The 27,434-nt window shown below is 39.0% G+C and overlaps 1 protein-coding gene across 1 annotated transcript; it reads left to right on the top strand.

Annotated features, from left to right (window-relative positions):
* The first annotated feature begins 14,402 nt into the window (after positions 1-14,402).
* On the top strand, positions 14,403-15,524 carry LOC148014161 (protein ASPARTIC PROTEASE IN GUARD CELL 1-like). The gene is made up of 2 exons (XM_087666530.1): positions 14,403-14,661; positions 14,971-15,524. The coding sequence occupies exons 1-2, from the start codon at positions 14,403-14,405 to the stop codon at positions 15,522-15,524; spliced, it is 813 nt and encodes a 270-aa protein (XP_087522656.1).
* Positions 15,525-27,434: the final 11,910 nt, after the last annotated feature.

Here is a 27,434-nt window from a genome sequence, read left to right as displayed (position 1 = left end):
TGTCCTGCGAAAGGGGAATCGTGAGCTTCCCATAATATCTTCTGCTTAAGTGACTGGCTTGTTGGTATACATAGCCTTGTTCTGTAGTAGACAAGTCCATTATCAATGGAAAATTCCCGATACTTAGCTTGTGACTTCAGATTCTGCTCCTTGGTAGATATTTCCTTTATCATGGTTTGGTAGGCCAAATCATGGCATGCTTCTTCTCTAGCTAGTTCGAGTATAGGGTTGCTTGGCATAGATACCTTTGTAGCCAGAGATCTGGCCGTTGATGGATTCTGCAAGATTAGGGAATTTAGGAATGCCTTGCGACTGAGTGCATCGGTAACTACATTCTCTTTCCCTGGTCGATACTTGATTTCAAAATCATACTCCTCCAATACTTCAATCCATCGACGTTGCCTCATGTTGAGCTCGTTCTGGGTAAAAAATCCATTTGAGACTCTTATGATCGGTTACTAGAGTGAACTTGTTACCCAACAGGTAGTGTCTCCAAAGCTTTAGAGCATGGATGACAGCTAATAATTCCAGATCATGCGTGGCATAATTCTTTTCATGACTCTTCAATTTCCTTGAAGAATATGCTACTGGATGACCTTCCTGCATAAGTACACACCCCAAGGCAAGAATGTTGGCATCAGTTACTACCTCGAACTCCTTATTGAGGTCAGGAAGTTTTAGAATAGGTGCTGATACCAAACATTGCTTCAATTGGTCGAAGCTATTTTGTTCGGGAGTTGACCATGTAATAGAAGTCTGCTTCTTTAGTAAGTCGGTAAGAGGTGCTGCAATCAAAGCATAGTTTTTGATAAAGACCCTATACCATCCTGTTAGGCCAAGAAAACTACGTATTTCTTTGACGGATACTGGTACTGGCCATTCAAGCACATCCCTGACTTTGGCTGGGTCTACTGATATTCCCTTTGATGATACTATGAATCCAAGATATTCAATCTGACGTTTGAAGAATGCACACTTCTTCATTTTTGCATACAGCTTATGAGACCTCATTGTTTCAAGGACAATCCGAAGTTGAGGTTCATGATCTTCTTCCTGTTTAGAATAAACTAAAGTATCATCGAAGAAGACAAGCACGAAATCATCAAGATATGGTCTAAAAATATCCTGCATTAATCTATTGAAGGTGGCAGGTGCATTTGTAAGCCCGAATGACATAACCAAGAACTCAAAGTGCCCATATCTTGTATTGAAGGCCGTTTTTGGAATATCTTCATCCTTAATCCTGATTTGATAGTAACCTGACCTGAGATCAATTTTGGAGAAGATCTTTGCACCTTGAAGGCGATCAAGAAGCTCATCTATTCTAGGAATAGGATACTTGTTCTTGACTGTTGATTGATTCAACCCACGGTAATCAATACATAGTCGAAGTGTCCCATCTTTCTTTTTCTGGAATAGTACTGGAGCTCCCCATGGTGAGTTGCTAGGCCGGATATAACCCTGATCTAACAGTTGCTTGAGTTGTTCCTTCAACTCAATAGCTTCTGGTATAGACATTCTATAAGGTCTCTTTGCAATTGGCGCAGCTCCAGGCATTAGCCTTATTTCATGATCAACTTCTCTTGGAGGTGGAAGTTCAGTTAATTCCTCAGGGAATACGTCAGTGTATTCCTTTAGCCAAGAGGGTCCCTCATGAAACTCTTGCCTTTGATCTAGTTTGTTGAGTTTAATCAGGTAAACACGTAATCCTTTTCTAACCCCTTTTATGATCCGCGATACTTTGGCTAACTGGATTCTTGGCACTCCTGCCTCACCTTGAGTTGTAACAAACTCTCTTTCAGAGTTTCGAAAGGAAACTTGACCCTTCCCACAGTGGATGTGAGCGTCATTAGGCTTAAGCCAATCCATCCCGAGTAGACACTCATGGATACCTAAATTCATGACTCTGAATTTGACTGAGGTTTTCTTTCCTCCTAGATAGAACTCCTCCTTAGCAGTTTGCCTGGTACAAGTTACTCACGACTGTTTGCCAATTCCACAAGTAGGGTGGGAGCTTCTACTGTGGCTATTCCTAATCTTTTAGCACACGCTGGTGAGATAAAGGAATGTGTACTGCCACAATCAATCAAGGTTTTGAAACCTTTACCTTGATAGTCCGACGGTGTTTGAATCACCGAGAACTGGCGATTCGGCCCCTTCTTATGTAAAGCGGCATGGACTGTCGCTCTTTCGAATTCCGCTTCCATAGTCGGATCTTCCTCTTCTTCTGCTTCACATCTTTGCCTATTGGTAATGCAGGCAGTTCTCCCTCTTCCACGGGTGGCGGCTCCTTGACCGCGGCCTGCACCTTGACGATGTCCCTCGCTGAGCTTGGGACATTGCCTTTTGAAGTGACCGAGTTCGTTGCAGTGGAAACATCGGAGGTTTCGGCCATTACTGTGAGTAGGAACAAAGTTATTGACGTTATTTGTCCTTGCTTTCTTCCTTTGTCCCTGATTGTGGCCTTGAACTCTCTTAACTTGGGGTCTGAATGCTCCTCTGTTCGGGTCGCTATAAGACCAATTCTTAATACCCCTTGGTTTAGCTTGCACTTCCTGAATTATAGGTGCCGCTCGAATGAGTGCATCCTGAAGATCTGATGGTCGCATAGATTCGAGACGAGTATTTACAGGTGGATTTAAGCCTGCGCAAAATTTGGACACCTGCTGCGTCGTGTCCATTTGTGGCGCATACTTTAAGAGTGAGATAAATTTAGAATAGTATGCGTCAAGGGTGAGTCCTAACTGTTTTAGCTCATAGAACTCATTCATTTTCTGTGTACGATATGCAGGTGGCAAATATCTCCCCTGCACGGCTTGCTTTAACTTCTCCTAGGTAACGGACCCCTCTAAAGTCCCTTGATCCCTGCACCATTGTTTCCACCATAATCTAGCTTCACCGGTGAGTTTTAATTTGGCTAGCATGGCCTGATTGGTAGGAGCAATACCAGCTGCTTCGAAGTAATCCTCCATAGATTCAATCCAAATTTCAGCATCAGACTGGACAAACCTGCCTTTCCCGTCAAACTCGGGTGGCTTTATCTGCTTGAGGAGGAACTTCTCCTCCTGGATCACAGCGGTACTTGATGTAGGGGGCGAATTTGGAACCTGTACCTGGGGTTGTGCCTGAGTAAAAGGTTTCTTAACATTATTGTATGATAATTGACATTAGCTTATCTTTAGTTCAGTTATCTCATAAATCGTGAAGCTACTTAACTTGTCGTAACAACCCTGATGCACAATCGGATATTGATAAAGGAAGTCCTTATTTATATTTACATGGGCGTAGCCTTATACAACATCTCGTGTGATGATAATCCAATCATTACATTTAGTTTGGGGAGAACAACATTGTATTGGATTTGTCTACAGGAACTGTGTAATAGTAGGGTTTTGGGTCGTGGATCTTTAGGAATCGATACTTCATTGGAAGTTCAGGATATCCTTTCCGCTGGAATCCATATTTCCCATGGCGGCCCAACACCTTAATCCTGTCGGCTGGGATTACACGGGTTACTTCCTCATATACATATGAGTTCAATTCAACCCTCCGACCTTGAATATGCAAAGTCGAATTTACGTGAGCTTCCACAAAAATGAACAGCTTCACGACTTTCAAATCTTCCAACCACTTGATCCTCTTTAGGTTGGTTTGTAGATAAGCGAACCGATGGGCAGCTATGTAGTAGATTCCTGAAGACCCAGTCCATCTTCGTTCTATATATAAAGGTGATGGATTATAAATCTGCTCCAGGATGTTCATCATTTCAACTCTCTGCCTATAATGCGGAGAATGCATTGCAGTCATAAACATGATCCGGAACACCAAAAACTTGTTCCACGCTTCATAGTTCTGCAAGACAGTATTGAAGATGAGGAAATGTTTGGACAGCAACAATTTATTTACTTCATTTTATTGAAATCTCACGAAAACAATCCCGTTGTTGGTCGGCTCTGATACCAACTGTAACGTGTCCACTAGAATCATCTAGGACCGTCTTAGCAGTCCATCGGAAAGGATGTCTAGGAAACTCCGCTCGGCACTTCCATGGAATGTTACGGGTTTTGCAATCTAGGTCTTCCCGCGTCTGCCACGTAGCGGAAGTATCCTGGCCGTTTCCCACTTAGGATCGACCGGAATTAGGGTTTTCTTGTTTATTCATTAGCTAACAGCAACTAGCGTCAGACCCAAGCGAACTACTTTACGCAGAAACGCCAAGTCCGAAGCGGGTTCACGCTGCACTTGGTTCAAGGAGAATGGGAAACGAGAGGGATGCAAGGCTCAACCTCTCTGCCATAAGGCATAGTCCCATTCTGTTCCCCTAAAACAGCGTAAATCGGGTAAGATGTATCTCTAGGTCATCGTTCTCGTTATTTGTTTTGATGATGATGATCATCCTGTTGTTTTCCAAGATTCTTGAGGAAAGTTCCCGGCTAACCGGGACCACCCATCCATAGGACGGACCCATGGTCCATCCTCCGCACTTTCCTTGGTTTGTTTTAATTATGTAATTACCTAACACATTAATTTGACATATAACAAACAGCTCCCTTGATTAATCCCGTTAAACACAGGTTCCTTCACGTAATCTTATCACGTGACATAGAAAAACAATATCAAACAACTTCTTTGTTATCATATCATCTTTTATCTTTGAAATACAAGGAGTTCCGCTCGTAGGCTTGTTTATAATCCGCCCGAAGGCTTATCCAGTAATCCTCTAGGGATCACTATTCCAAGCTTCTGCCCGTAGACTAGTATGCGGGCCTCGAGATCCAATCCCGAGTCACGTTAGCCTCTTGTGCAGGACCCGGAAGGCGAGGGATTTACGGCCAGAGCCCCCCCTGGCACCCAGGCGTCCTCTTGCTCCAAGTAGAGCTCAACGGAAAGACCTCTCGCGGTGGGTTCGGTCCACGTTCCCGGCACGGTCAACAACCCCCTTGGTTAGGGTCAGGCAGGCAGTCGGGGGTAACTGAAGCTGCCTCTCCCTTCAGGCTTTCAACCTGAAGCATTTATATATCTTTTCATCCTTTAGTTCCTTGAGCAAACAATGCAAACAGTGCTTTCTAAACTGTTACAAGCACAATTAATTCCAGTGGTTGTTTATTTGGCAAACTGTTAAGGAGTGAATCCTTCTCTCCGAATGCATCCAGCATTCGATCCGGAATCAATTGCAACTTGGCAAGATTCCTATTGTCCTTGGGTTAGGGTCATACCCTGTTAACCCAACTTAACCAATACCTTAGGTTTTTTTAATAGTAAATCCCGGCGGCCATGTCGCTTTAATTTATTGATTAATCATTTGCGTCCGAGCAATTACCTAACTTCCCTTAACTTGGCAAATTTTCCCTAATGAGGGCGATGTAACAGGATGACTAACCATCCCCTTGCAAGTCAAACTTGCGCAAGAACCTGCCAACCTCATTCCAAGGATTGGCAAAACTTTCTTGTGATCGAACCACAAGGCTATGCGACGTTGCAACTTGTTGCACAAGTGTCGCCTCCATTCCAAGAGATCATTTCACTTTTGAATGGTGTTTTCTGGTCAAGAATTATGATTAGACTCGAAGTAGGGTTTAGGGCGTCTTCTCACTCACCCCAATCCTAATTGCACTAGACCGACAACATTCGGTCCTAGGGATTCCAACTCAAACCAAGTTCTAGCACTAGGTCGAATGATCCTTAGGGTAGAAACCCTAGATCATTATTTGCTTGCGCGTCCCATTGGGTCAATTTTTCCGGAAAGGTGGGTAGGACCTTTGGGTTTGAGGACTTCGACTTGGTGTCCAAGTAAGTTACTTGGCTACATCTCTAATGTGCCAAGCCCTAACTAGTACTTGAGGTTTTTATTGAATCGGCTAGCTATGCCTATACGAAACCCTAGCAGTCGTGATACTACAAATGACTTGGGTAAATTGACCTACTTGTCTTTGACAAGGACAATTCTTTCCTAGAGATGATATATTTTATCTGGAGTCAAAAATAGTTGCAAGATGTTACAATACATGTAAACCTGTAATTCAATACTTTCACATACCATAAGATCTGCAATAGCCCTATCCCTTCCTTTTAATTAAAGTCAAAAGGCAAGATAATTTGAAGAGTAATCTACATAGGGCTTACTAGGATTTAGGTCAAGGGACAACATCTACAACCTTGTGTCTAAGTATTTGCATTTCATGCTTTTATAAGCCATGCAATCATTCCTAAATGTTACATGATGAAATGAAGTTTGCGAAAGTAAAAGTGCGACCCTTAGATACAACAACATCGTGAGTGAAGTTCATGCAATACTAAGGCAAGTGTCGATTTAATCTAATTGCAAGCATCTTTTTTTTAACTTATAAGATCGGGGTCCTTTATCATGCCGTGAAACAGAAGTTAATAAATCCCTCACGCGAATCATAACGAAGGGAGTTATTGACTAAATGCAAAAAAAATACTCCTTTCCTACATGACCAATGCACTTTAACAATAATCCTAGGCCATATGTGGCTTCCACTTTGAAGATGCATGACGAGACAGTTTGCAACTAAGTTCACAAGGAGAATAAGTGCTTTTCATTCATAACTTTGTAGATGCATGATATGCACGGATCCTTTCTCTATAATTTATCAAATGTACTATTATCACTACCCATGAATTAATGATAACGTAGTATGAATTTCCCTATGGAGTTAGGCGTATTTAAAACATCTCTTCATGTGGAAATATATTTACGGAACCTGGATTTGTGGATCCGCGGTGATATCCACGTGTAAGTCCGGGGAAGAACCTCCCGCAGGTGCGCCTTGTGTCTTCTTGGGCGCCATCGTTGATGACTCTAACTCCGCGGATTCCTCCTATCCTTGGCAAAACAACCTCCACGTCTATCCGCTTCTCCCTTATGCCGGAATACCTGTCACAAGGTGTGGGATTTTAAGCTCACTGGGTAAAGACCGCGTGCACAGGGCTTAGGGCCTCCCCTTTAGAAGCTTCTAGGAAGCTTCTATCATTTACAGAAAACGTGGGTGGGAGAAGTAATGATTGGGGGGGAAAATTTTACGACGGTAGGGGGAAAAAGAAATTGTGAAGAAGACCCGTGTGATCGTGGCGGCAGCCTGGCGGAGACTGGTGCAGCACGGCAGCGTTCATCAACGCGTCGGCCTATCCCTCCTCGGATGCAGCACGATGACTGCCGGCCTGAGCAGGCGGCGACCCCAGGCTCCACTTCGCAATCCTCCTCTCCTCCTTTGCACGGCGACGAGTTGTCAGAGTCTCCTCCTCCTCAGCACGACGATTAGTATCCCCCCCCTCTGCACGTAAGCGGTTGTTTATATAGGCATGGGGGGGGGGAGAGAAGGGCTCCCCCACGTGGCCCCTTGCATGGGTTTCCCCCCCCTCCCATGCAGCCCACGACTCATCCATCTTAGTTAGGCATCATTATCTTCCCTCAGCCACGCTTCGGCTGAGGGAAAAAAAAGAAAAAGAAATTTACCTAAATTCCCATTATTATCCCTTGTCCTCCTCCCAAGAGGAGGTTCTTATGGGAAATATACGGTTTCGAAAAACCATGACTTGTATGGACTCAGTGGAGGTGTGTTAGTTTAGATTATCCCGTCCGAAACTTCACTGTAACCTTATTATTTCCCTGAAACTTCGCATGGCCGGAAATATTACAAAACTCTAAATACTCGATTTGCTTCTTGAAGAACGCATACTTCTTCTTCTTAGCATATAGCTTGTGAGTCTGCATTGTCTCAAGAACTGTCCGCAATTGTGACTCGTGATGTCCTTCATCCTTGGAATATGTTAGGATGTCATCAAAGAATACAAGGAGGAAATCATCAAGATAAGGTTTGAATATATCTTGCATTAATCTATTGAAGGTAGCAGGGGTGTTTGTTAATCCAAATGATATTAGATAATCTCATAATGACTATACCTTGTGCTCAAAGCGGTTTTTGGGATATCTTCTTGCTTGATTCTAATCTGGTAATACCTTGATCTGAGATCAATCCTGGAGGAAATCTTTGCTCCTTGTAGTCAATCACGTAGTTCGTTGATCCTTGGAATTGGATACTTATTCTTGATAATTACTTGATTTAGCCCTCGATAACCAATGTAGAGATGGAGAGTCCCATCCTTCTTTTGGCATGAATTCTTACTCTCTCCTTGTCGGTTTTCAAGGTGGGATCTTCACCATCTTCTACTTCCTTGAGGGTTATGCTGGAAACTCTTCCTCTAGCTATGGTTGTCTAACTCTGGTCATTATGGAACCTACTTTGGCATTCATTCTGTCCAAGTTTCAGGCATCACCTTTGGATGTGGCCAGGTTTGTTACAATACTAGCACCTAAAAGTATCCTTATTACAACCAATAAAGTTCTCCACCATTGATTTCTTAGCCTTCTTGCTATTAGCAAATTGGAATTGACCTTGGGCTCTTTTTGCATAGCCCCTAGTTATATATATTTTTTGGAACATACTATTCCAAGGCTTATTGTTTCTTGGTTTAGACTCGAGTTCCTTTACAATCGGTCTTGCTCTTATCAATGCGTCTTAGAGGTCAGATGGACGCATTGCTTCAAGCCCTGTGTTCAGGGGATCATCCAATCCATGGCAAAACTTGGATACTTATTGTGCAATATCCATAAACGGTCTTGAGAAGTGATATATTATGATAGAGTTTTCCAAATTAACTTAAGAAATCTAACCATGGATTTCAGATATATCTACTGATTCGTAATTCTTAATTGCTAGAATGGTAACTAATTTCATATTCAATGGATAGAAAAAATAATTTCTTTTGTTGAAGGGAAAAAAAATACATGGTTTATTTTGGGATGGGTGGCTATTTGGGAGAGAAGATTTCCCTAATACAATCTAAGCATGGCATTTGGATACATCCATTGGGTAATAATACGGCTTTGAAGAATGGATATCTGAAAATCAATACTTTAAAGGAAGATCATGAAGTCCATCTTTGATGTAGTTGCAACATTTAGAGCGACCAACAACTATAATTCGGTCCACTAGGATGACCTTTGTCGCTTTCTCATAAATATATCGATTTAGTTTAACCTCCCGGTCTCTAGTGAATAATGTTGAATTCACTCTTGCTTCATGGAATAAATAAAACTTACGACTTTGAGGTTTTCCATCCATCTTATCCTCGTCAAATTGGTTTGAAGGAAGGCAAGACTTGCGTCGATATAACAATATCCACCGCTTATATCATCCATCGTCTTTCCCGGTATAGTGGAGAAGGATCATAGATGCGATCCAGAATCCACATTACTTGTATTCTCCATCCATAATTTGCAGAATGCATTGCCAATGTAAACATTGCTCAAAATACTAGGAACCGCTCCCAATCTTCATCTCTCTGGGTAGGATAGAAACATATATTAGTAAGGGAAGGGAAAAACAACTCACATCTCAGGCTACAATTACCAAATTTTTTATTTCTTTTGGCTCTAATACCATTTGTAACGTACTTGCCTTAATTACGTGACAAGTAACATTTTAGTAGTTGCCTGGAGTTTACCTTCTAGTCGTCGTCATCCGTACTCTAACCTGAATGATCGGATTTTTTCCGGCTAGTTAACCCTAGGTCTACCCTGTAGTGGAAGCCTCCCACCATTATCAACAACTAGCTCGCATGCAGAGATGTCCTTCGAGAGGCCTCTTGTCCGGAAGGAGCAACTGTCATTACCCTTGTTTCATGGAGTACAACTCTTTTTTCCACTAGTAGACTAAGGATTTATGAAATTCCTTGCTGTGTTCTGGCATAGCCATCGTACCTTTTTTCTAGTATAATTTACAATTCAGGTTCTTAGACCAAAACCTAGGTAAGTTAGTGAATTGGACCTTCCTAGAGTTTCTTCCTAGTGTTTGTTTTTGGGAAAACCTCTCGGCTAATCGAGACCACCCTACCATAAGACTGGATTCTTCAGGAATCCATCCACCCGCTTCCCTCCATGAAAGTTCTTAGTTATCTAATTACCTACCACATTACGTGAAAAATATACAGAAATAGCTTCATTAATTAATATCCCTTTATGCACAGTTGTTCCTTTACGTAATTTACTCACATACATACAATTAGAATAAAATAAATTCATTGATTATGTTCCATAATGTGTGTTCTCTTGCCCATATATGAGAAAAATTACAATTTCATGTGCTGCCTCATCTGGTGCATCTACATATCACCAAGATCAAATCATCCTATAGCTAGCATTTAAAGGTGTCCCAAGTAGAGCTCAGGCCATACAGGAGACCAAGTAGGTCCGAAAATTATGAATGTGTACTTACTATTTAGCTAGGAATGTGATAAAAAATGTAGAGTTTTCCAGCTGGAAATTCCTGGGTTCAGAAAGGATTCACTAGCCAGAGCCCACCAGCACCCTAACCACCTCCTACTTAATATGATCCTTGTTGGGAGACCTATCGCCATCAGAGCCGGCGATCCATGCTTCCGCGGTGCTAAAAACATCCCCACTTGGTATAGGGATTCAACATCTATCCTTGGGGGAGATATAGGGCTCCTCAATTTTTATTTGTTCCTATACTTGATTCAATCAAGATCTAATCTAAAATTCACAAACAAGATTAATGTCTTCAAGCAGTTATGACTTCAATCAATCATACAACTTTTGAAAAACCTATGGTATTACGATTGGTAAAGGGTTGTTATCCGCGCCCGTGACTCTGTTAGTGACTCACATTCTCGCAACTCCAACTGTTGCTTTCATGTTAATAGGGTCATTCACGATTTTCACTTTTGAATTTTTTTTCTTCGGGGCCATGACGAAAATATGATTCATAGAAGAAGAACAACACGGTAGTAATATCGGCTAGCAAAGGTGTAAGACTCATGATGATGATGATGGTTATTGCAGGATTCGATGATGTAGGCCTCGCGAACGGTTCTTCTTCCTTCATGAAGAGCAATACTTCTCTCTCTCTCACCTTGGCAAGCAAGGGTAAGAACAAGACTAGATCTTTCTCTAGTATAGAGTAAGAGTGAGAGAAAATGTATGATCTCTCTCTCTCTAGTAGACAGAATAGCGATGAGAGTATAGGTATGACTTCTAACCGGATTGATAGAATAGAATAAGGTTTTTCAGTGTCTTCTCTTCTCGGATTAGGGTAGAAGAGGATGAGAGATCTTCAATGTATCCCCTTCCTTGGGTTGAATGGAATGATGTCTCTTCGTCTCGCGGAATAGAGTCTCCTCCTTCCCAATCGACATCTCGTCCTCGTCAAGATTGATCTTGTCTCTCCTCTCTTGGTATGGAGCTAGATATATATCTCATGGAATTCATGCGGGGGTTCATGAAGTTGCTCGCCACAGGGACAGGAATTTATTGTCGATCTTCAAAAATAGGCAAGAAGCTTTAAGCTCAATCTCCATAGCGACTCGTGATGTTGGAACTTCAATGTAGGCAAGGGGCTTAAAGCACATCCTCAAACCTTCTCTCTGAAATTTGATGGCAAGATTGACGAAGATGAGGGATAAAATCTCAACCTCAAGCCTTACACACACTTGTGATTTTTTAATGGCCCTTCTACCCTCCTTGTCCTCCCTTTAATAGTTTTTCTCCACTCCCTCTCACATATGTTTTTTTTCTTTGCTTTTCCATAAAAGCTTAAGGCGTTTAGCTTTAAAGCTTATGTTTTTTTCACTGTTTTCGTTTTTTCTGCCATGTGCATCTGCAACTTGTTTGGATCATAACTTCATCATCTGGGTACTCAAAATTATCGGAACGCCTCTAGTCGATAAGCTTTTGCAAATAGAATTGTGAATATCTATAAAAAATAGGCGAAAATGACAATTTTCGTAAATCGCATAAATTTTCTCCATCTTTTGTCTTGGACGACTTATTCCCTTCAAAATAAGTCACAGTATATATTTGGATCCATCTAAAGTGGAAAATAAGTCATCTAAATATGATACTAGATATTTCAGACTATTTTAGTAAACCAGTCCTGCTTCATGTAAATCCTGTAGAGATTCTATATTTTTTCCATGTATGGATGCGCAACACTACGTATACGCACATTAAAATAAACTAAGTAAAGGGGACATTACAGATTGCAATTGATAGTACAAATTGTCAAAAATTTGATGCATTCAAAACTTTTGATTGACATAATATAATGATGTACTAGATGGTCTTACTATCAAGGTCTAGACAAACGTGGCATATCTTTTGGCAATTATTGAATTTCAGTTCTCTTAATTGGTCACCTTTAGAAAATATGGACTTGAGAGAACACATCATATCCATTGGCATACATATACATTTAATAGTTTGCTTCATCATACCCTCCTCTTTACTGGATAGGACCCAAAGAGCATGAGGTAGTTGCACACAACTATCAAAGCTTATTTATGGCCAAAGCATCTCCATCTTCCTTCTCTTCTTCAAATCCATTTGTGCCCCTACGGTTTCTCTCTTTCCTATGATATGGTTCCACAACAAGCTATCGGGATCCAATAAATGGTTGATTTGTAAATAGGTCCCATAACAAGCTATCAATATTCTTGAAAATATACATGGAATCCAACAAATGGTTGATCTATAAATACATCCAATATGGCAACTCATAGAAAACTAAAACCATCACATTCCACTTATACTAGCTTTGGCCATTGCTTTGTGTGGGAGGTCATCCAAGGAATCCTGCTCTCAACTTATGGCTCTTTGGCAAAAATATGACATATCTCTAATAGACCATCTTCTTTATGGTCTATGACATTTGCAAGTCAATAACTTTGGTCCACACAATGGACATGCATGGTAACCTCATGTGACCAGGCTTTTCTTAATATCTATACTTAGTCAATCCAAACATAAACGAGCCATGTGAGATACCAACAATGAAAAATGAAGCAAACATACTTGAGCACTTGTCAAATCCCAAAAAATCATGTATAGTCCGCATAAGAATGGCTCGTATGTTAAAATACCACCTCCCAATATGGTTGCTCATGTCTTAATCCCCTCCTTCCACAAAATCTTGAGCTCATTAAGGATTAGGTATAGTTCCTAGGAACAAGCAAGCTAAGGATTATGTATCCCTTCTTCATAGAAAGCCATGGTGGGATGTTGGAGTTCACAATGACTATTAGTTATACAATATAATAAATCAAGTAGAGTTTGAATAGATCCATGCCATCCATAGCAAGATTGAGCTGAATATTTCTTAGTTCTCATGCAAAGCTTGGAAAGATGGAGTCAATGTGACCCCATGCTCAAGAGTCTGTTCATATTTGCAAGATTTCATCTGTGGACCTATTTTGTGCATGCTACATTGTCAAATTCACCATGTCTACTGTATAAAATATGTGATGGATGTGTTGTATAAGTGAAAAGTATTTGAGATTAACCTTCTTGGGGATGATTTGTCTTTGAAGGTCTTGGTGATATCTTATATGAGAACTAAACTTTGGACATGTTTCCGTGGACTCATAAAGAGCACACAATCATTAATACATGCATAAATGTTTGTTATAATCCATGCCAAGCTTTTGCAACAGTTGTCACTCATCATCACAAGTCTTGGATATCTATTTTTAGATGGTAGTATGTAACATTTTAATATCTTGGAAAAATCCCAAATACCTTTGAAAAAATAAAAAAATAAACTAGTTCCTTGATTGAATTTCATATTTCATAAAACATATCGTTTATTTGAGGAAAACTACTTCATTTTTATTTATCTTAATAGTTTGACTAATTTACAAATTTCTTTAAATTTATTACCAACAATTAGTCAAGGACTAGTTTGGGTGCTCCAATGCAAGAATAATAATAATAATAGTTAGGATCATCGATGCTAAGGATGCGATACTTCTTGAGTCACGACACGACTTGTAATTATCGGTAGTATCCCAATCAATAAGGTAGAGCTAATTTCTGCCTAACCACGAGCCGCCGACTCCCGAATGTAGGAAATTTGGAATGAGATTAAGGTAGCGTTATTACATTGAGTTCAAGACCATTCATGCTGACAATGGGATCTGCACATTTATGAGGAAAGTCTCGCATTAAAACTAACCATCGGGCTCTATTCGGATGCTGATACCTAAGGTGGGGAAAATCAGATTGAAGTATCCCAATTCTAAGCTCAGTGTGAAAGGAGAGGGGGACTTACGGAGGCCTCAACAGAAAGTATTTCGCAAACCCTGCTGTTGATTATTTGCGCATGTCAAGCCAAATTAGCCGTCTTGGAGAAACACAACGTTTTCTGTTTTGCGTTCCATCCCATGCAAATTTGAGAGCGCATATCCTGGGATCATTCCTTCATTTGCCGACCGGTAGAGCAAGCGCCTCTTATAAACAAGACTCCGTGTCAACGGTACTCTCAGCGCATCGGCAAACGGCCGTCCAGAAACCGAGTACTCACTAGATGGCGGCCCACGTCATGAGCGAGAAGCTGAATCTGATGAGCTTTTGCAACAGCAATCATATCGTCTTTCCAATACAGCTTCGCAAGCTGCGGCTGTTGCAGCTGGCCATTATATTCAGCCTGCATTGCATGTGCGTAGTAGCAGCACGGCAGATCAATCACCGGGCTCTGGCAGCCGGCATGTCGATGACGTCAGGAATATCACCTGCAACGACGTCGATGGACTCTAATTACAGTAGCACAGCTAGACGTAGATCTGGTATGATCAGGGCGGGCGTGAGCCACATCTGGGACGCGCATTCGCCACTGAGGCCCGCGGGATGCGATGATGCATGCGCCTCGCGGCTGAGGTTGAAGCGCTACACGGACGCGAGGGAGGACAGGCAAAAGAAGAACACGAGGGTGGTACGTCGGCCATCAACGGCCAATGGAACGTCGTCGTCGACGCCTACTTATGGACATGATCAGGAGCGCCACCTAGACTCCAGCGCGTAAGTTCATATACCAAGCTAGTCTGCAATATAACTCCATGGCCATAAGTTTTAATTTCTGTCTGTGATTGCTCCAGCCGCGGACTACCCCTCCACGCCTCTGGTCACTGACGAAGGTGCGCAGGTGTACCACTATGTCGAGGCCGTCGACTTCCTTATCAACGGCCAGCGCGTCGGCGTCCCCGACGGGGTCCTCTCCACCATCAACGCCGATGCCACAGGTGGTGTCATTGTGGACTCCGGTGACATGCTCACCATCATCACCACTGACGCCTACGCCCCCTTCCGAGCCGCCTGGCTTGACGCCGTCGCTCCTATTCTCGGCGACCCGGGCGAGCCAGGCCCCGAGGGCCTGGACGCCTGCTGGGATTACCCCAATGACATGAGCGGCCTTCCTAACATCGCCTTCCTCTTTGCCAATGGTAATGCCCTCACGCTTGCGCCTGGCGCCACGGAGCTCATCTTCACGGATGACAACGGCGTCCGTAGGATGTGCTGGCCATTCGTCGAGAAGCAAGAGGGTGATACATTCGCGAACATGGTCATCGGCGCCGTCAGCCTGCATAGCACCGAGATCGTCATCGACACACATAATAACATCTTCTCCTGGAACCCCACGTACCAGTGCTAGCTCACCTATACACTCTGCTAAACAGCCTACAGAGTCGCTCCTAATTAGTCAGCAGGCCAACAATATGACCCCGCCCATAATAACATCTTCTCCTCGAACCCATTGTACCAGTGCTATCTCAACTATATAATCTCTTAATAACGTCTTCTCCTCGAACCCTTTGTACCAGGGCTAGCTCAAATATATAATCTCATATAGAAACTGCTATCCCATAATAACATCTTCTCCTTGAACCCCTTTTACCATTGCTAGCTCAACTATATAATCTCATAAAGAAACTGCTATCAGCCTAACCTCATTGCTAAACAGCATAGATCCATTTGTATAGCTTGTTCAAGGAACTAATAAATGTGAAGATCATTGGTCACATTTGATATGTTGCTTGTAACTTGTCGTGGTTACCTTCGAGTCCTTGGTAGCCTCGGTGGCTTGGAGCTTGTTCTCTCAACTCTCGCCATAGCTTAACTATTAATTCAAAGAATCCGGATGAATCTACAAAACAAAAGGAAGAAACCAAGAGAGAGTGCAAGACACAAAATTGGGCAAAATCTACTCCTATGTACCGAAAGCGCTCTCCTCAGTGTGAGTATTTATTATGTTTTGCCTAAAATAGCCCTTTGCAAAAATAATAGTAAGCGTTGCCTATTTTGCTAGCTCATTGTACTATAATTTAGAAATCTTCATAAATCAAATGAATAATTAAGTTCTAAGGCTAGACGTCTAATAATGGTATGAATAGTCATACAATGCTAGGCGTATCCATAATATGAATTGAATCCACACATTATTAAAGACTATAAATGATAGTATAGCTTGAAATGACAAAGAGTCCAATACACATATAAAACAAAGAATGATAATGATTAGGTAGTAGTCTTGGTTGCAACATAATATATACATGGGCATACAGAGAGCTTTGGAAGCTAAAGTTTTGGCTTAGATAAAATTTAAGGGAACTCAAAGCTATCAAATTTTGGCTTTGATTACAAAGTACAAGTATTGCAACCTAAGATAACATATCTCATCCACTACCCTTGTCAAAAACATTTGACTTGCTTGTTCTTGCTTCCCTATCTCTCTTTCCCTTACATTATGCCTACACAAATGAGACATCTTATGCATTTGTAATAAGAAAAATATTATAATACATAAAATGATAAATACAAAAGCTTAATGAAGCACTTTTTAACTTAACCATTTAAATATTTCATCACTAGAATCCAAAAGAAAATTATACTAAAATTTGGAGCATTCTTATACATCTCTTTACATTTACACACGGTATGACCAATGCTTTAGCTCTTCAAGAATGTTGTGATTTCCTACAATAGTGATCTCTTGTTACTCTTTCTAAAATAGAGTCAAATATGTTTTTAAAACTTGATATCCAAGGAAGGGGAGAAGACATTACCATTATAATTTATTATTGGAACTAAGATCTATGATTGGATTAAACATTACATTGGTACACCTCAATAAAGTAAAGAAAACTTGATTTACCATGTGTAAAAGTTTGAATATATGCTAGATCATCATTCCAACATGTGGCATGGCCAAATTGTAGGAGTCCATGTACACTATATGTGTATCTTTATCAAGAGTGCAGGTATGCCCCAAAGGATGTTTTTCAAAGAATGCTACAATCCCTACCACTACTAGGGATAAGGAGTATACTGAAAATTATTTTTGTCATGTCTTTGAAAAAATTAATGGCAATGATATATGCAACCACATGTTCATTAGTATAATATATGTATTGCAAATAACTCTAGAAAGTAGTGACATGTATTTTGATGTATATTTCGATCACATTTGAAAAATATTTGGATGTGTACATTGAGGCATATATTGATGCCATGAAAAATATGTAATCTGTGAGGTTTTTTGCTTCATATTTATGAAGGTGACATCAAATTTACATGTATGCCCACAAAACCTTGTTGTGTTTTTTCAATTATTCTTATTGCCATTTTTGTGGTAGAAACATGAATATAAGAGTAATGAGATTCTAAATAATTAAATTTTTTAATGTTTCTATATAGTGTAGAGCAAGAGAGAAAATAGTAGGGAGAGTACACACATGAAAGAGTAGATAGGAGAGAGATAAGAGTAGGGAGGCAAAGAGAGGAGAGAGAAAAGAGTAGAATAAGACACCCTCTTCAAGATGAGCTATAAATCTTTGTGAGAAAAAGTGATCAAAGAATTCTGCAATTGAATCTCTATGCCTAGTCTGCACCCAGTCCATAGTCATCTTAGTGCACAAAAATGGACATATATTTTAAACTGTAGTTCCCATTGGGGAGATTTTTAATTCAAATTGAAGGGGATGAAGCGCTCTTTGAGATGAGCTATAGATTTGGCTCCTAGATATAATACATAATTTACTATAGTAAGCTTTTTGTGATTGATCTTAAGTGCCTGTGAATAAAACAATGTGTGTCCCCATTCCAACACGCATAGTATGGGTAGCTCATGGACTGAGTCTAAGCATCATAATAAGAAACATATTGAGGATATTCAATATGATCTCGCATACATTTAAGTATCCATTTTCTATGCCATTATTGCATAAGAATGTCTCAATGTCATACATCTTCCATTGAGTGCATACATATCAAGAGCCATACATGGGTGTCTTGTGCACTGAAAGTATGTCAATTCAAGGGCTATCTCATTGAAAATAGGGTGATCATGGAGTATACCTACACTTGCATACAAGTATCAAGCTTCACATCATTGGGAGGTTGACAAAGTTTCCCTTGGGACTGGGTTGTGTACCCCTTTAAGGTCTTAAGTGATAAGGGAGGGTCACCTCTCTTTTGGCTTACCACCTTGCCTAGCATCGACTTTTTTCCTTAGCCACCAAAGTATACATGGCAGACATTTCTAATTAGGTAACTAGCACAAGATGCATTGGAAAATAGACATTGGGATTTTTAATGAGATGCAAGGATTAAACAAGAGGTTGGGTGAGGTTTATCTTGGTAATCTAGTGACTCATTGATTAAACAAGGATTAAACAAGAGGTTGGGTGAGGCTTATTATCCACTTGGAATTAATTCAACACACACATGATTGGAAAGTGTCAAAGTCAACAATAATCAATGAAGAAGAGTTCACATGATCCATTGGAAAGCAAATGTGAAGCAATTAGGCTACAGATTCCATGTGGGTAGTATGCATTCAATGAAGGACTCTCCAACAAAAGCTCTAAGCTTAGTAAATGGATGAAAATGAGAGATTAAGGTTGAACTAAAATACCTCTTCAGTGTTTGAAGTAGATGGATGAAGCATAATCCCACAATGATTCAATGTCTCCATTAAGTCATCCCCACTAAACAAAGCACTCCAATGGGTACAATATTTAAGAGCTTGTTTCTTCCTCTAATGGTGGGGATTATGTGCTTGACCTTGAGCTTTCTCTTTAATAAATAAAATCTTTGAGTGGAGCTTTCATAGCTATCCATAAGAAATCCCTACATATTCAGATCCATGTCTTCAATCAGGGTAAGTGTGGCTAAGAATGGTTAAAATAGCTCTTGAGGGGGACTGAGATTTCAAAGGTTGGGGAGCTTGAACTAAGCTTTAATGGCTGATCAAAATAAGGTATAGCAAGATTTGGATGCCTTAGAGGAGGGGGTCAGCAAAAGAGAGGAAAATAGATGCATTCTTAGTGGAGGAGATCCCAAATGGTAGCTTGAAGCTTTGAGAAGCAATGACAATGAGGATTTCAGCTGAGGAGAAGTAGGAGGAGATTATTATCGGGTAGCATATAATGCACCAAAAATTTTGGGGGGCTGCTTGGAGGGTTCCATAGATCAAGACTATCCTATATGCTACTCTACTTGTTGCTAGAGATGCAAGGGATTAAGCTCAAGTGGTGGTTGATGTCCTAGAGGAAGTAAAAACAAGATTCTAGGGTTTCTTTCATGGAAGGCATAACAACTTACAAATGGAGAGAGAGAGAGAGAAGGTCTAGAGCAAAGTTTAACTAGGGTTTCTGCCCTTCTCTAACTTCTAAGCCTTCAACTTTGCCTTGGAACCCCTAAAATTTGCATAGAAAAGAGTGATAACCTGCTAAGTTAACAATTTTACCTCCAAATATGTCAAAGGTTCTAGCCATAGCTCCTACTTGCTTCAAGAAAGTTGTCACTTACTATAGTCCTCTTACTGTACCTATACCTAGTGCCTACATAACTAGGGTTTTCAAATTTGAAAAGGGAAATAGATAGAGAAAGAGGAAAGGGGAAAATGATCAAAGCCTAAAGTCTTGATACCACTTGTAATGAATGAGGTTGAGAGGAGAATGAGCAAAAGAGAGAGAAAGAAGAAGAAAAAGGAAGACTACAAGAGGAGAGAGAAAGACAAGAAAAGGGAAAGAAGACATGGAAGCTAAAGGATAAGGTGAAGAGTTAGTTTTTGATTATATTTGGATTCCCTAAACTGGGTCTTACACCTTATATACCCCAATCAATATGACCGGGTATCTACCCCTAGTTCCCATATATCCCACTTGTTATATTACTAAAGCATGGAATGTACTTTATTGACAACTATGAGAGTTTTCCCTTTTTATAACATTCTATATCACATTTAAGGACATATATACATATGTCACGAAAGTCAATTCAAGAGCTATCTTCTTTTGTTGATTTTCGCTTTTGTATATTATTCTTTGTATTCTAGCAAAAATGTATTACTTTTGTTGCGCATGAGGTATCTTTGTCTCTTATACCCTTGCAAGGTGGATTCCTTAACGGATTGGTAGCTAGGGCATAAGTGTTGACCACTAGTTTTGCCATGATAGACTCATTTGTTGCATTGTGTATTTTTAGTATGAAGGGCCGTTTAGTTTTCATATGAAAGTAAGTTGCTCTCTATATGTGCATAGACAATAGTTATGTCAATTATATCTCATTTCTGTAATGATCAATGTAATGGAGAGAGTGTTATTTTTTGCACCATATTTTGTATTCTCTGGTATTCTATTCTATGATTCCAAAACGTTTCTTGTTTGTTTTCTACTGATCACAATGCATAAGTGTTCGCAATTCTATTAATAGTTTCGGATGTTTGTGTTGCAAATTTTTGTGTAGTAGGGACAAAGACACTTGGTAATCCTACCTTGTTATTTTCCATTGAATAGATGCAAGTTGGTTATGGACAATGGTGTCATAAATATGCAGCCCTAATATAGTTGGTGGAACAATATAGCACTCACCCTGCATTGATGGTGGTAGCAATTATAACTTATGGTGATGTGTACCTAGAGTGCATCCATGATAAAGCAATTTCCATTTACACTTGCAAATTTAAGTTATGTGCTCCAAGGCCACCTATTTGCGAGCCCAAGGCGATAAAAAATGGAAGAGACTCCAACATATGTGCAAATCCGCCACAATCTGAAGGAGTCATCATAACTTGATCTTCATGCACAAACTCTCAGTTTGGTTAGAGTAGGCTTTAGACTCTGGTAAGATTGTAAATCATTTTGTCTAAGTGCCATTTAATGTTTTGTGGATGCAATAGGTTGTTTTAGAAAGTTGCATCTTAATCAAATTAGTAAGACTTGGAGACAATTACATTTTAATCCCTTACTACCTAAACTTCTTAAAATGTCTTCTATCATGGCTTAGTCTCCACTCATTAGTCTCCAATCGACCCTATAATTAAGAAAACTAAGTCTCGCAATGGAAAAAAGTAGGATCAAGATAGTCAAAACATGAAGCTCATTGTGTATGCTTGCTATCCGAACTGTTATGATAACAATAAATATTTACCTAATCTAATCAAGCTCTAAACAATTCAAATAGCATTCTAGATTATAACTATACCATTGCAGCACCAAAATAGCATCTACAAAGCATCAAACATGCATTATGGAATTTATTGTTTGCTTTCCAAACAAGAACTATTCTATTTTGTGTAAAATAGAGTCTAAAATAAGGAACAAAAGGAAAACTTATATTTTGAACCTTTTGATACGATTCATGATTTTTGATACTTCCTTTTAATCTTTTTGTAGCATTTTGTATACATGTCAATCAATAGTTCCTCCCTTTTAGACAGGCCATACAATTATAGAGAGAGAGAGAGAGAGAGAGAGAGAGAATAATTATGGTTTTTGTATATCTAACTTTAAAATTAATATTTTAATAGTATATATATACAACTATAAATTGAATGATAATCTGTCTAAAAGTTTTTAATGTTTTAAAAATGATAAAGATTAAATAGTAGAGTAAGGATTATGATTGATTATGATTTAGTTATTTTCAAAAGAGATTCTTATATATGATTAAGATAATTATAGTTTCATCGTGCAACTGATTAATATGGACACAATGATCTTCATTTACATTCAATAGATTTTTTGCATCATCTATCACAAAGGAATAAGCTTGAAGTACTTCATATGGTCTATTCACAACCACACCCAAATGTGTTATAATAATACTCTAAGTTTGTTTAGTAGCAGTTAAGAGTTGAGCATGTATGTCTTGATAATCCAGCAGTGATGACAGCTCCGTCCACTTCTACATAAAGATTGGTTAACACTTGTCTCTCTAAGTGTTACAAGGGTAATAAATATTTTTGCAACATTTGACATTGTACCAATAACTTAGCATTTGTTTAAGCAAGCACATCATACTCCTCTAATATCTTCAACCTTAACTTCTCAAACCACTAATGAAATAGTTTAATAGACAACTTCCCCTAGAATATTTGCTTTTCCAATAAGTCTACTTTTCTCCACCAAGCATCCTTTGTACGTGTGTGTGTGTGTGTGTGTGTGTGTGTGTATCTATGTATTTTTTATGCAACCTGTCTATCTTCTTTAAGCTTGGTCTTACTATCTAGCTAATTTCTCTCCTAATCGTAATCCGAATTAAAAACATTTTAAAGAGTTTTGTTTATTCTACTTAAGAATTTCTTTTTAAAAAAACTAGTTATATTATTAATCTTAATCATATTTGGAAATCTCTTTTGAAAATAAATAAATCACAATGAATTATAATCCTTATACTACTATTAATCTTTTCTCACTCTTTCTCTTTTTTTTTTGTGGTGGTGTGTATGGTAAGGAATGATTGCCGATTGGCACATATCATGAATTTGGTAGTAGCATATCATTAGTAACAATCTTCTCTAGTGAGTATACATATACATCTATGTGTGATGAAAGGGCCATTCGAATGGCATGTATCGTGATATGGATAAATGCATGTTATGAGGTGTGATAAGATAATCATTTTCTAACACTCACTTGTGTATATATACACATGCTCTCTCTCTCTCTCTCTCTCTCTCTCTCTCTCTCTCTCTCTCTCTCTCTCTCTCTCTCTCTCTCTCTCTCTCTCTCTCTCTCTCTCTCTCGTTGAATATGTCATGAGACATGATCGAGTACAATGTGCATATGCTAACCAAACAGTTAGGAGAATTCTAGAATAGACTTTAGAGCATAAAGAGTATTCAAGAAATCAAAGTAAGAATGTGTAGAATCTTCTTGGTAAAGATGCGCTTGGGCTACGAAAAGATTCATAGTTAAATAATCATGAACTCAAAAGTAGTTTGAAAAGCTTCACACACATGACAAGCTCATTCATTCATTATTATTTTGAGAATGTATTGAAGATGCTTTTAAGAATAAAGAATCATAAAATTGATAATTTTCTCATTTTCAAAGAGTTTTATGTTATAAGATTAATGATATGCATAGAGTTTGCCATGTCAAAAGGTCCAACCTACTTTCCTACAAGCACCTTTAATCCTCAAAGTAGACAATCACTATCATTTTGTGGATAAGAAGCATGTGAACACCATATTAGAGAATTTGGAAATCTCCCAAGTCCCACTTTCAAATAAGGGGTAAGGATTTGGCCATGTGGCTAAATCTTAACCGTGCTTCAATGTGAGACTTGGAAAGAGAACCTATATAGTAATTAGGGTAGACTTGACATTCAAGTAAAGGGACAAGATTTGAGCATGTGGCCAAATATTAACAATATTGAGAATTCTCAAACTATATGACAATTCCCTAATTTCCTAATATAGTGTTTGTGGATGAAAACGAGCTTGGCCTTCTACCACACCAAACTCTATCTACATCATCAACTATTTTTCATAAAAAATTTTGAAGAGGAAAACTATTGTTTGTAAATTTATTTCTTAAGAGTGTATTCAACATGTCAATAGAATATTTATGAATAAATAGGCTTAGAAATGTCTTTGAAAATATTTAGATCATACTTGAACAAATGATTATTTAAGAATAAATATTTTTACAATCCAAACCATATCTTTTCTTAGAAAGTTATTTTGACTCTTGCTTTAACTTCTTAAATATTCATTATGCTAACTTGTCTATTTTGAAACTCTTCTCACTAGTGGATACCAATGATTCACGATCACTTAGCACAAAGATAAAGAAGATACGATGAGAAATGTGTAAGTGCCTTCATGAAGATATTGACTCTTGGGAAATAAACAAACAAACAAATAAGAAATATGAAACTGTACTGGATTAAGAAAAAGTTACAAAAATTTTCTTTCACATGAAAATTTTATTTAGTGAAAAATAATAATACTATATAAATCGATGTATAAAATTAATAAATTACTTATAAAATATATTAATAGTAATCAATAATAATTAGTAATTAGTAATTAATAATAATAAGTAATAGTGATAATTATAATTAGAAATTAATCATTTATAATTTTTTACGTCATGGACACTAAGAAACCTAATACCTTTTGGAATCTGCAAAAAATTTCTAGAAGATCCTAGAGAGGATCTAATCTTATATTGAGATGTTATCTTGTATCAAGACATTTATCATTGTACTTCATCATTCTCTAATAATGAAAGAAGATATTCTTCAAGTTATTCGCTTATAAGTTTTGATAAACTAAGAAACCAATATTGAGCCTATGAGAAACCAATATTGAGCCTATGTAGAATGATATAGCTCAAGTCAAGTCATTGTTAACTCAAGAGAAGCAATGAAAATGTGTCCTTGGATTGTGTTTGTATTGTGGAGGATTCCTAGGGGATACACCTTGCAGAGTATATAAGATATTGTGTGAGTTTGAAGAACGCTTTTTTTATTTAGTAAAATTTATAGGATTATATTGTCCTCGCGATATGAACAACTATTAAAAACCTGATCTGTTACATCCCAAGCAACTTGTAAAGTACTTGATTGGTGGAGATGGACACTAGGAGTGCCCAAGGAATAGCCCACAAATTATGGTGCAATTTTTTGCTACCCTTTTCTACTCTCTACTACTCCTAATCATCTTGCTAAGGCATCAAGCTTGCTTCCCCTTGGTTAAATGGCATCCTCAAGGTATGCTTAACCTCCTTATTTCCCATTCTTGGTAGCTCCTCATAATTTGAAGCACCTTGCTATGTGGATAATAAGACGGTAGCCATAGCCACTCAGCTTGAGCTCTCAAATTAGCTCAAAACCTCTTCAATCTTAGCCCCATGAGCCCCTTTAGCCATTATTGGCCACATTTAGCCACATTGAAGACATGGAGCTTAGTATGCAAGGATTCCCTATGAGCAACCATGAAAGCTCCAATTGAAGCTTTCAATTCTTGAAGAGCAATGGATCAAGAATGGGAGCCTCCACTATAAGTCCAAGCACCAAACTCTTAAAGATTATACCCATTGGAGTAGTTTACTTTTGCAAGTTGACTTAATGAAAGACTTTGATCATTGTGGGATCATGCTTTATCCATCTACTTCAAACACTAAAGAGGTATACTATTCCAATCTTAATATCTCATTTTAATTCACTTACTGAGCTTAGTCCTTCTGTTGGAGAGATTAAGGAAGCATATTGCCTTATTAGTAGAGTCCTTCATTGAATGCATGTTGCCTACATTGAATTAATAGCTTACTTGCATCATGTTAACTCTTCCCTATTGGTTAGAGCTAACTATAAGACTTATCCATTCATGTGTGTGTTGAAATGATCCCAAGCGAATAATAAGCCATTGTAAAAGGATAAGTGGTAGCTAATGAGTCATTGGATTGCTAAGGTAAGCCCTTACTCAAGCTCTTATCTATTACTTGCATCTCATGAAAAGGCCCAATGTTTATTTCCCAATGTATCTCATGTTGGTTGAATGATAAAAAATGTCTACTATGTATACTCCAAATGAGGAAAAAGGTCGATGCTAGGCAAGGTGATAAGCCAAAAGAGTGATGACCCTCCCTTACTAGTTAAGACCCTGAAGGGGTACACAACCTAGCTTGGGGGGAACTTTGCCCACCTCCTAGTGATTTGGAGCTCGATACTTGTATGCAACTATAGGTATACCCAATGATCACCCCATTCTCGATGAGATATCACCTAATATGAGGCACTTTCAGTGATCAAGACACCCATGTATGGTACTTTACATGTATGCAGTCGATGCAAGATGTTTGGAATTGAGGCTTCCTTATGTAGTGATGGTAGATAAATATAACGCTTACATTCACTTGGGATCATGCTCAATATGCTACGGATGTTGCTTACTATGACGCTTAGGCTCCTTAGCCCATGAGCCACTTATACACTGCATGTTTGAGCTAGAACAACAATGTTTTAGTTACAGGCCTTCAAGGATAGTCATCGAAAACTTGCTATAGTAAATTATCTATTGCATTTAGGAGTAAACCATATATTTCTCTTGAAGATGGCTTTGTCCCCTTCACCCAATCCAAGCTATGGTTTGAAAGATATGGCCATTTTTGTGCACTAAGGTCACTGTGGATAGGGTGTAGACCACTCCAACACATGCATATAGATTCAATTCCAAAATTTGTGGACCATTTTGTATCACAAAGATTTCTAGACCATCTCAAAGAGGTATTTTCCCCCTTTGATTTGAATAAAAACTCTCCTCAATCATAGTTTCCCACTAGAGGTTACACCCATTTTACTATGGATTCTGTGGATTGCACTCAGATGGCAAGATACAAAGACAAAGGCAAGGCCCATGAGGAGGTCTAGAGGGAGATTAGGGACTCTAGGGCCGCAATGAATGAGGAACCTGCCTTGGTGCAAGATTATAATGGTGAGATGCATGAGAAAGCATCAGATATGGACCCTCCATTGGATCTTGTTGATGGTCTAGAGGGTATTCATGGAGGTAAGGATGTTCCCCCTCCTTCCACATTTGAGATCGGTGAGTCTTCCCATAGTCAAGAGGAGCCTGATCTCTTGAGCTCTCCCATCATCCATGGAGCTAATCTCCCCATGAGATTCTTGCACCATATTGACAGAGCTACACCCACTCTCCCTAGGAGTCCCAATGGGACTTATCTAGCTGGTAAATTGGTAGACCATAAACACTAGCTATTTAGAACCCTCATATGTATAAGGAGTTGACATTGATGTACTTGCAAGAGAATTAAAGCTCACATGAATGGACTTCATAAAATCTACAATACCACCTCCACATGCAAATACCCAAACACTTGCATCCAAATCTAGATATCCAAAATAACCTAGGTTGCATTGGGGTCCACAATCTCAAGCACCCAAATCAATGGAAGTCAAGCATCGAAAAGACAAGGATTCACACCTTGAGCCAAACCTAGTTTAAAAGGACATTCATGACCAACTTGATTCTACAAAAATGAAGGTTTTGGTAAGAAACTGCAAGAGGAGAAGATTATGAGATTAAAATTGATCATTCATACCCTGATTCTATGGTGTGCAAGTAGTCATTTCGCCACTACTAGAAAGGATTATTGTGCATGGTAGAATAGGGGGCCCTCCATGATTTAATGGAAAAATAAAAATCATCAATGGATGTGACATCTTGGATCAATGTATTCATAGGTCCTTTAAGTTCTTTGTTATTGGGTACAAAGAATAAACCATCAAAATTACTTGGAAAATTGGG

Source organism: Lygodium microphyllum, chromosome 25 (assembly GCF_053477565.2).
Source record: "Lygodium microphyllum isolate KBCC chromosome 25, Lygodium_microphyllum_v1.1.10, whole genome shotgun sequence".
Taxonomy (NCBI): Eukaryota; Viridiplantae; Streptophyta; class Polypodiopsida; order Schizaeales; family Lygodiaceae; genus Lygodium; species Lygodium microphyllum.
This window is presented reverse-complemented; position numbering and strand designations above follow the sequence as displayed.

Coding starts and splice junctions, on each gene's coding strand:
- LOC148014161 (XM_087666530.1), top strand. CDS start 14,403: ATGGCGGCCCACGTCATGAGCGAGAAGCTGAATCTGATGAGCTTTTGC. Junction 14,662..14,970: donor CACAGCTAGACGTAGATCTG/GTATGATCAGGG, acceptor TGATTGCTCCAG/CCGCGGACTACCCCTCCACG.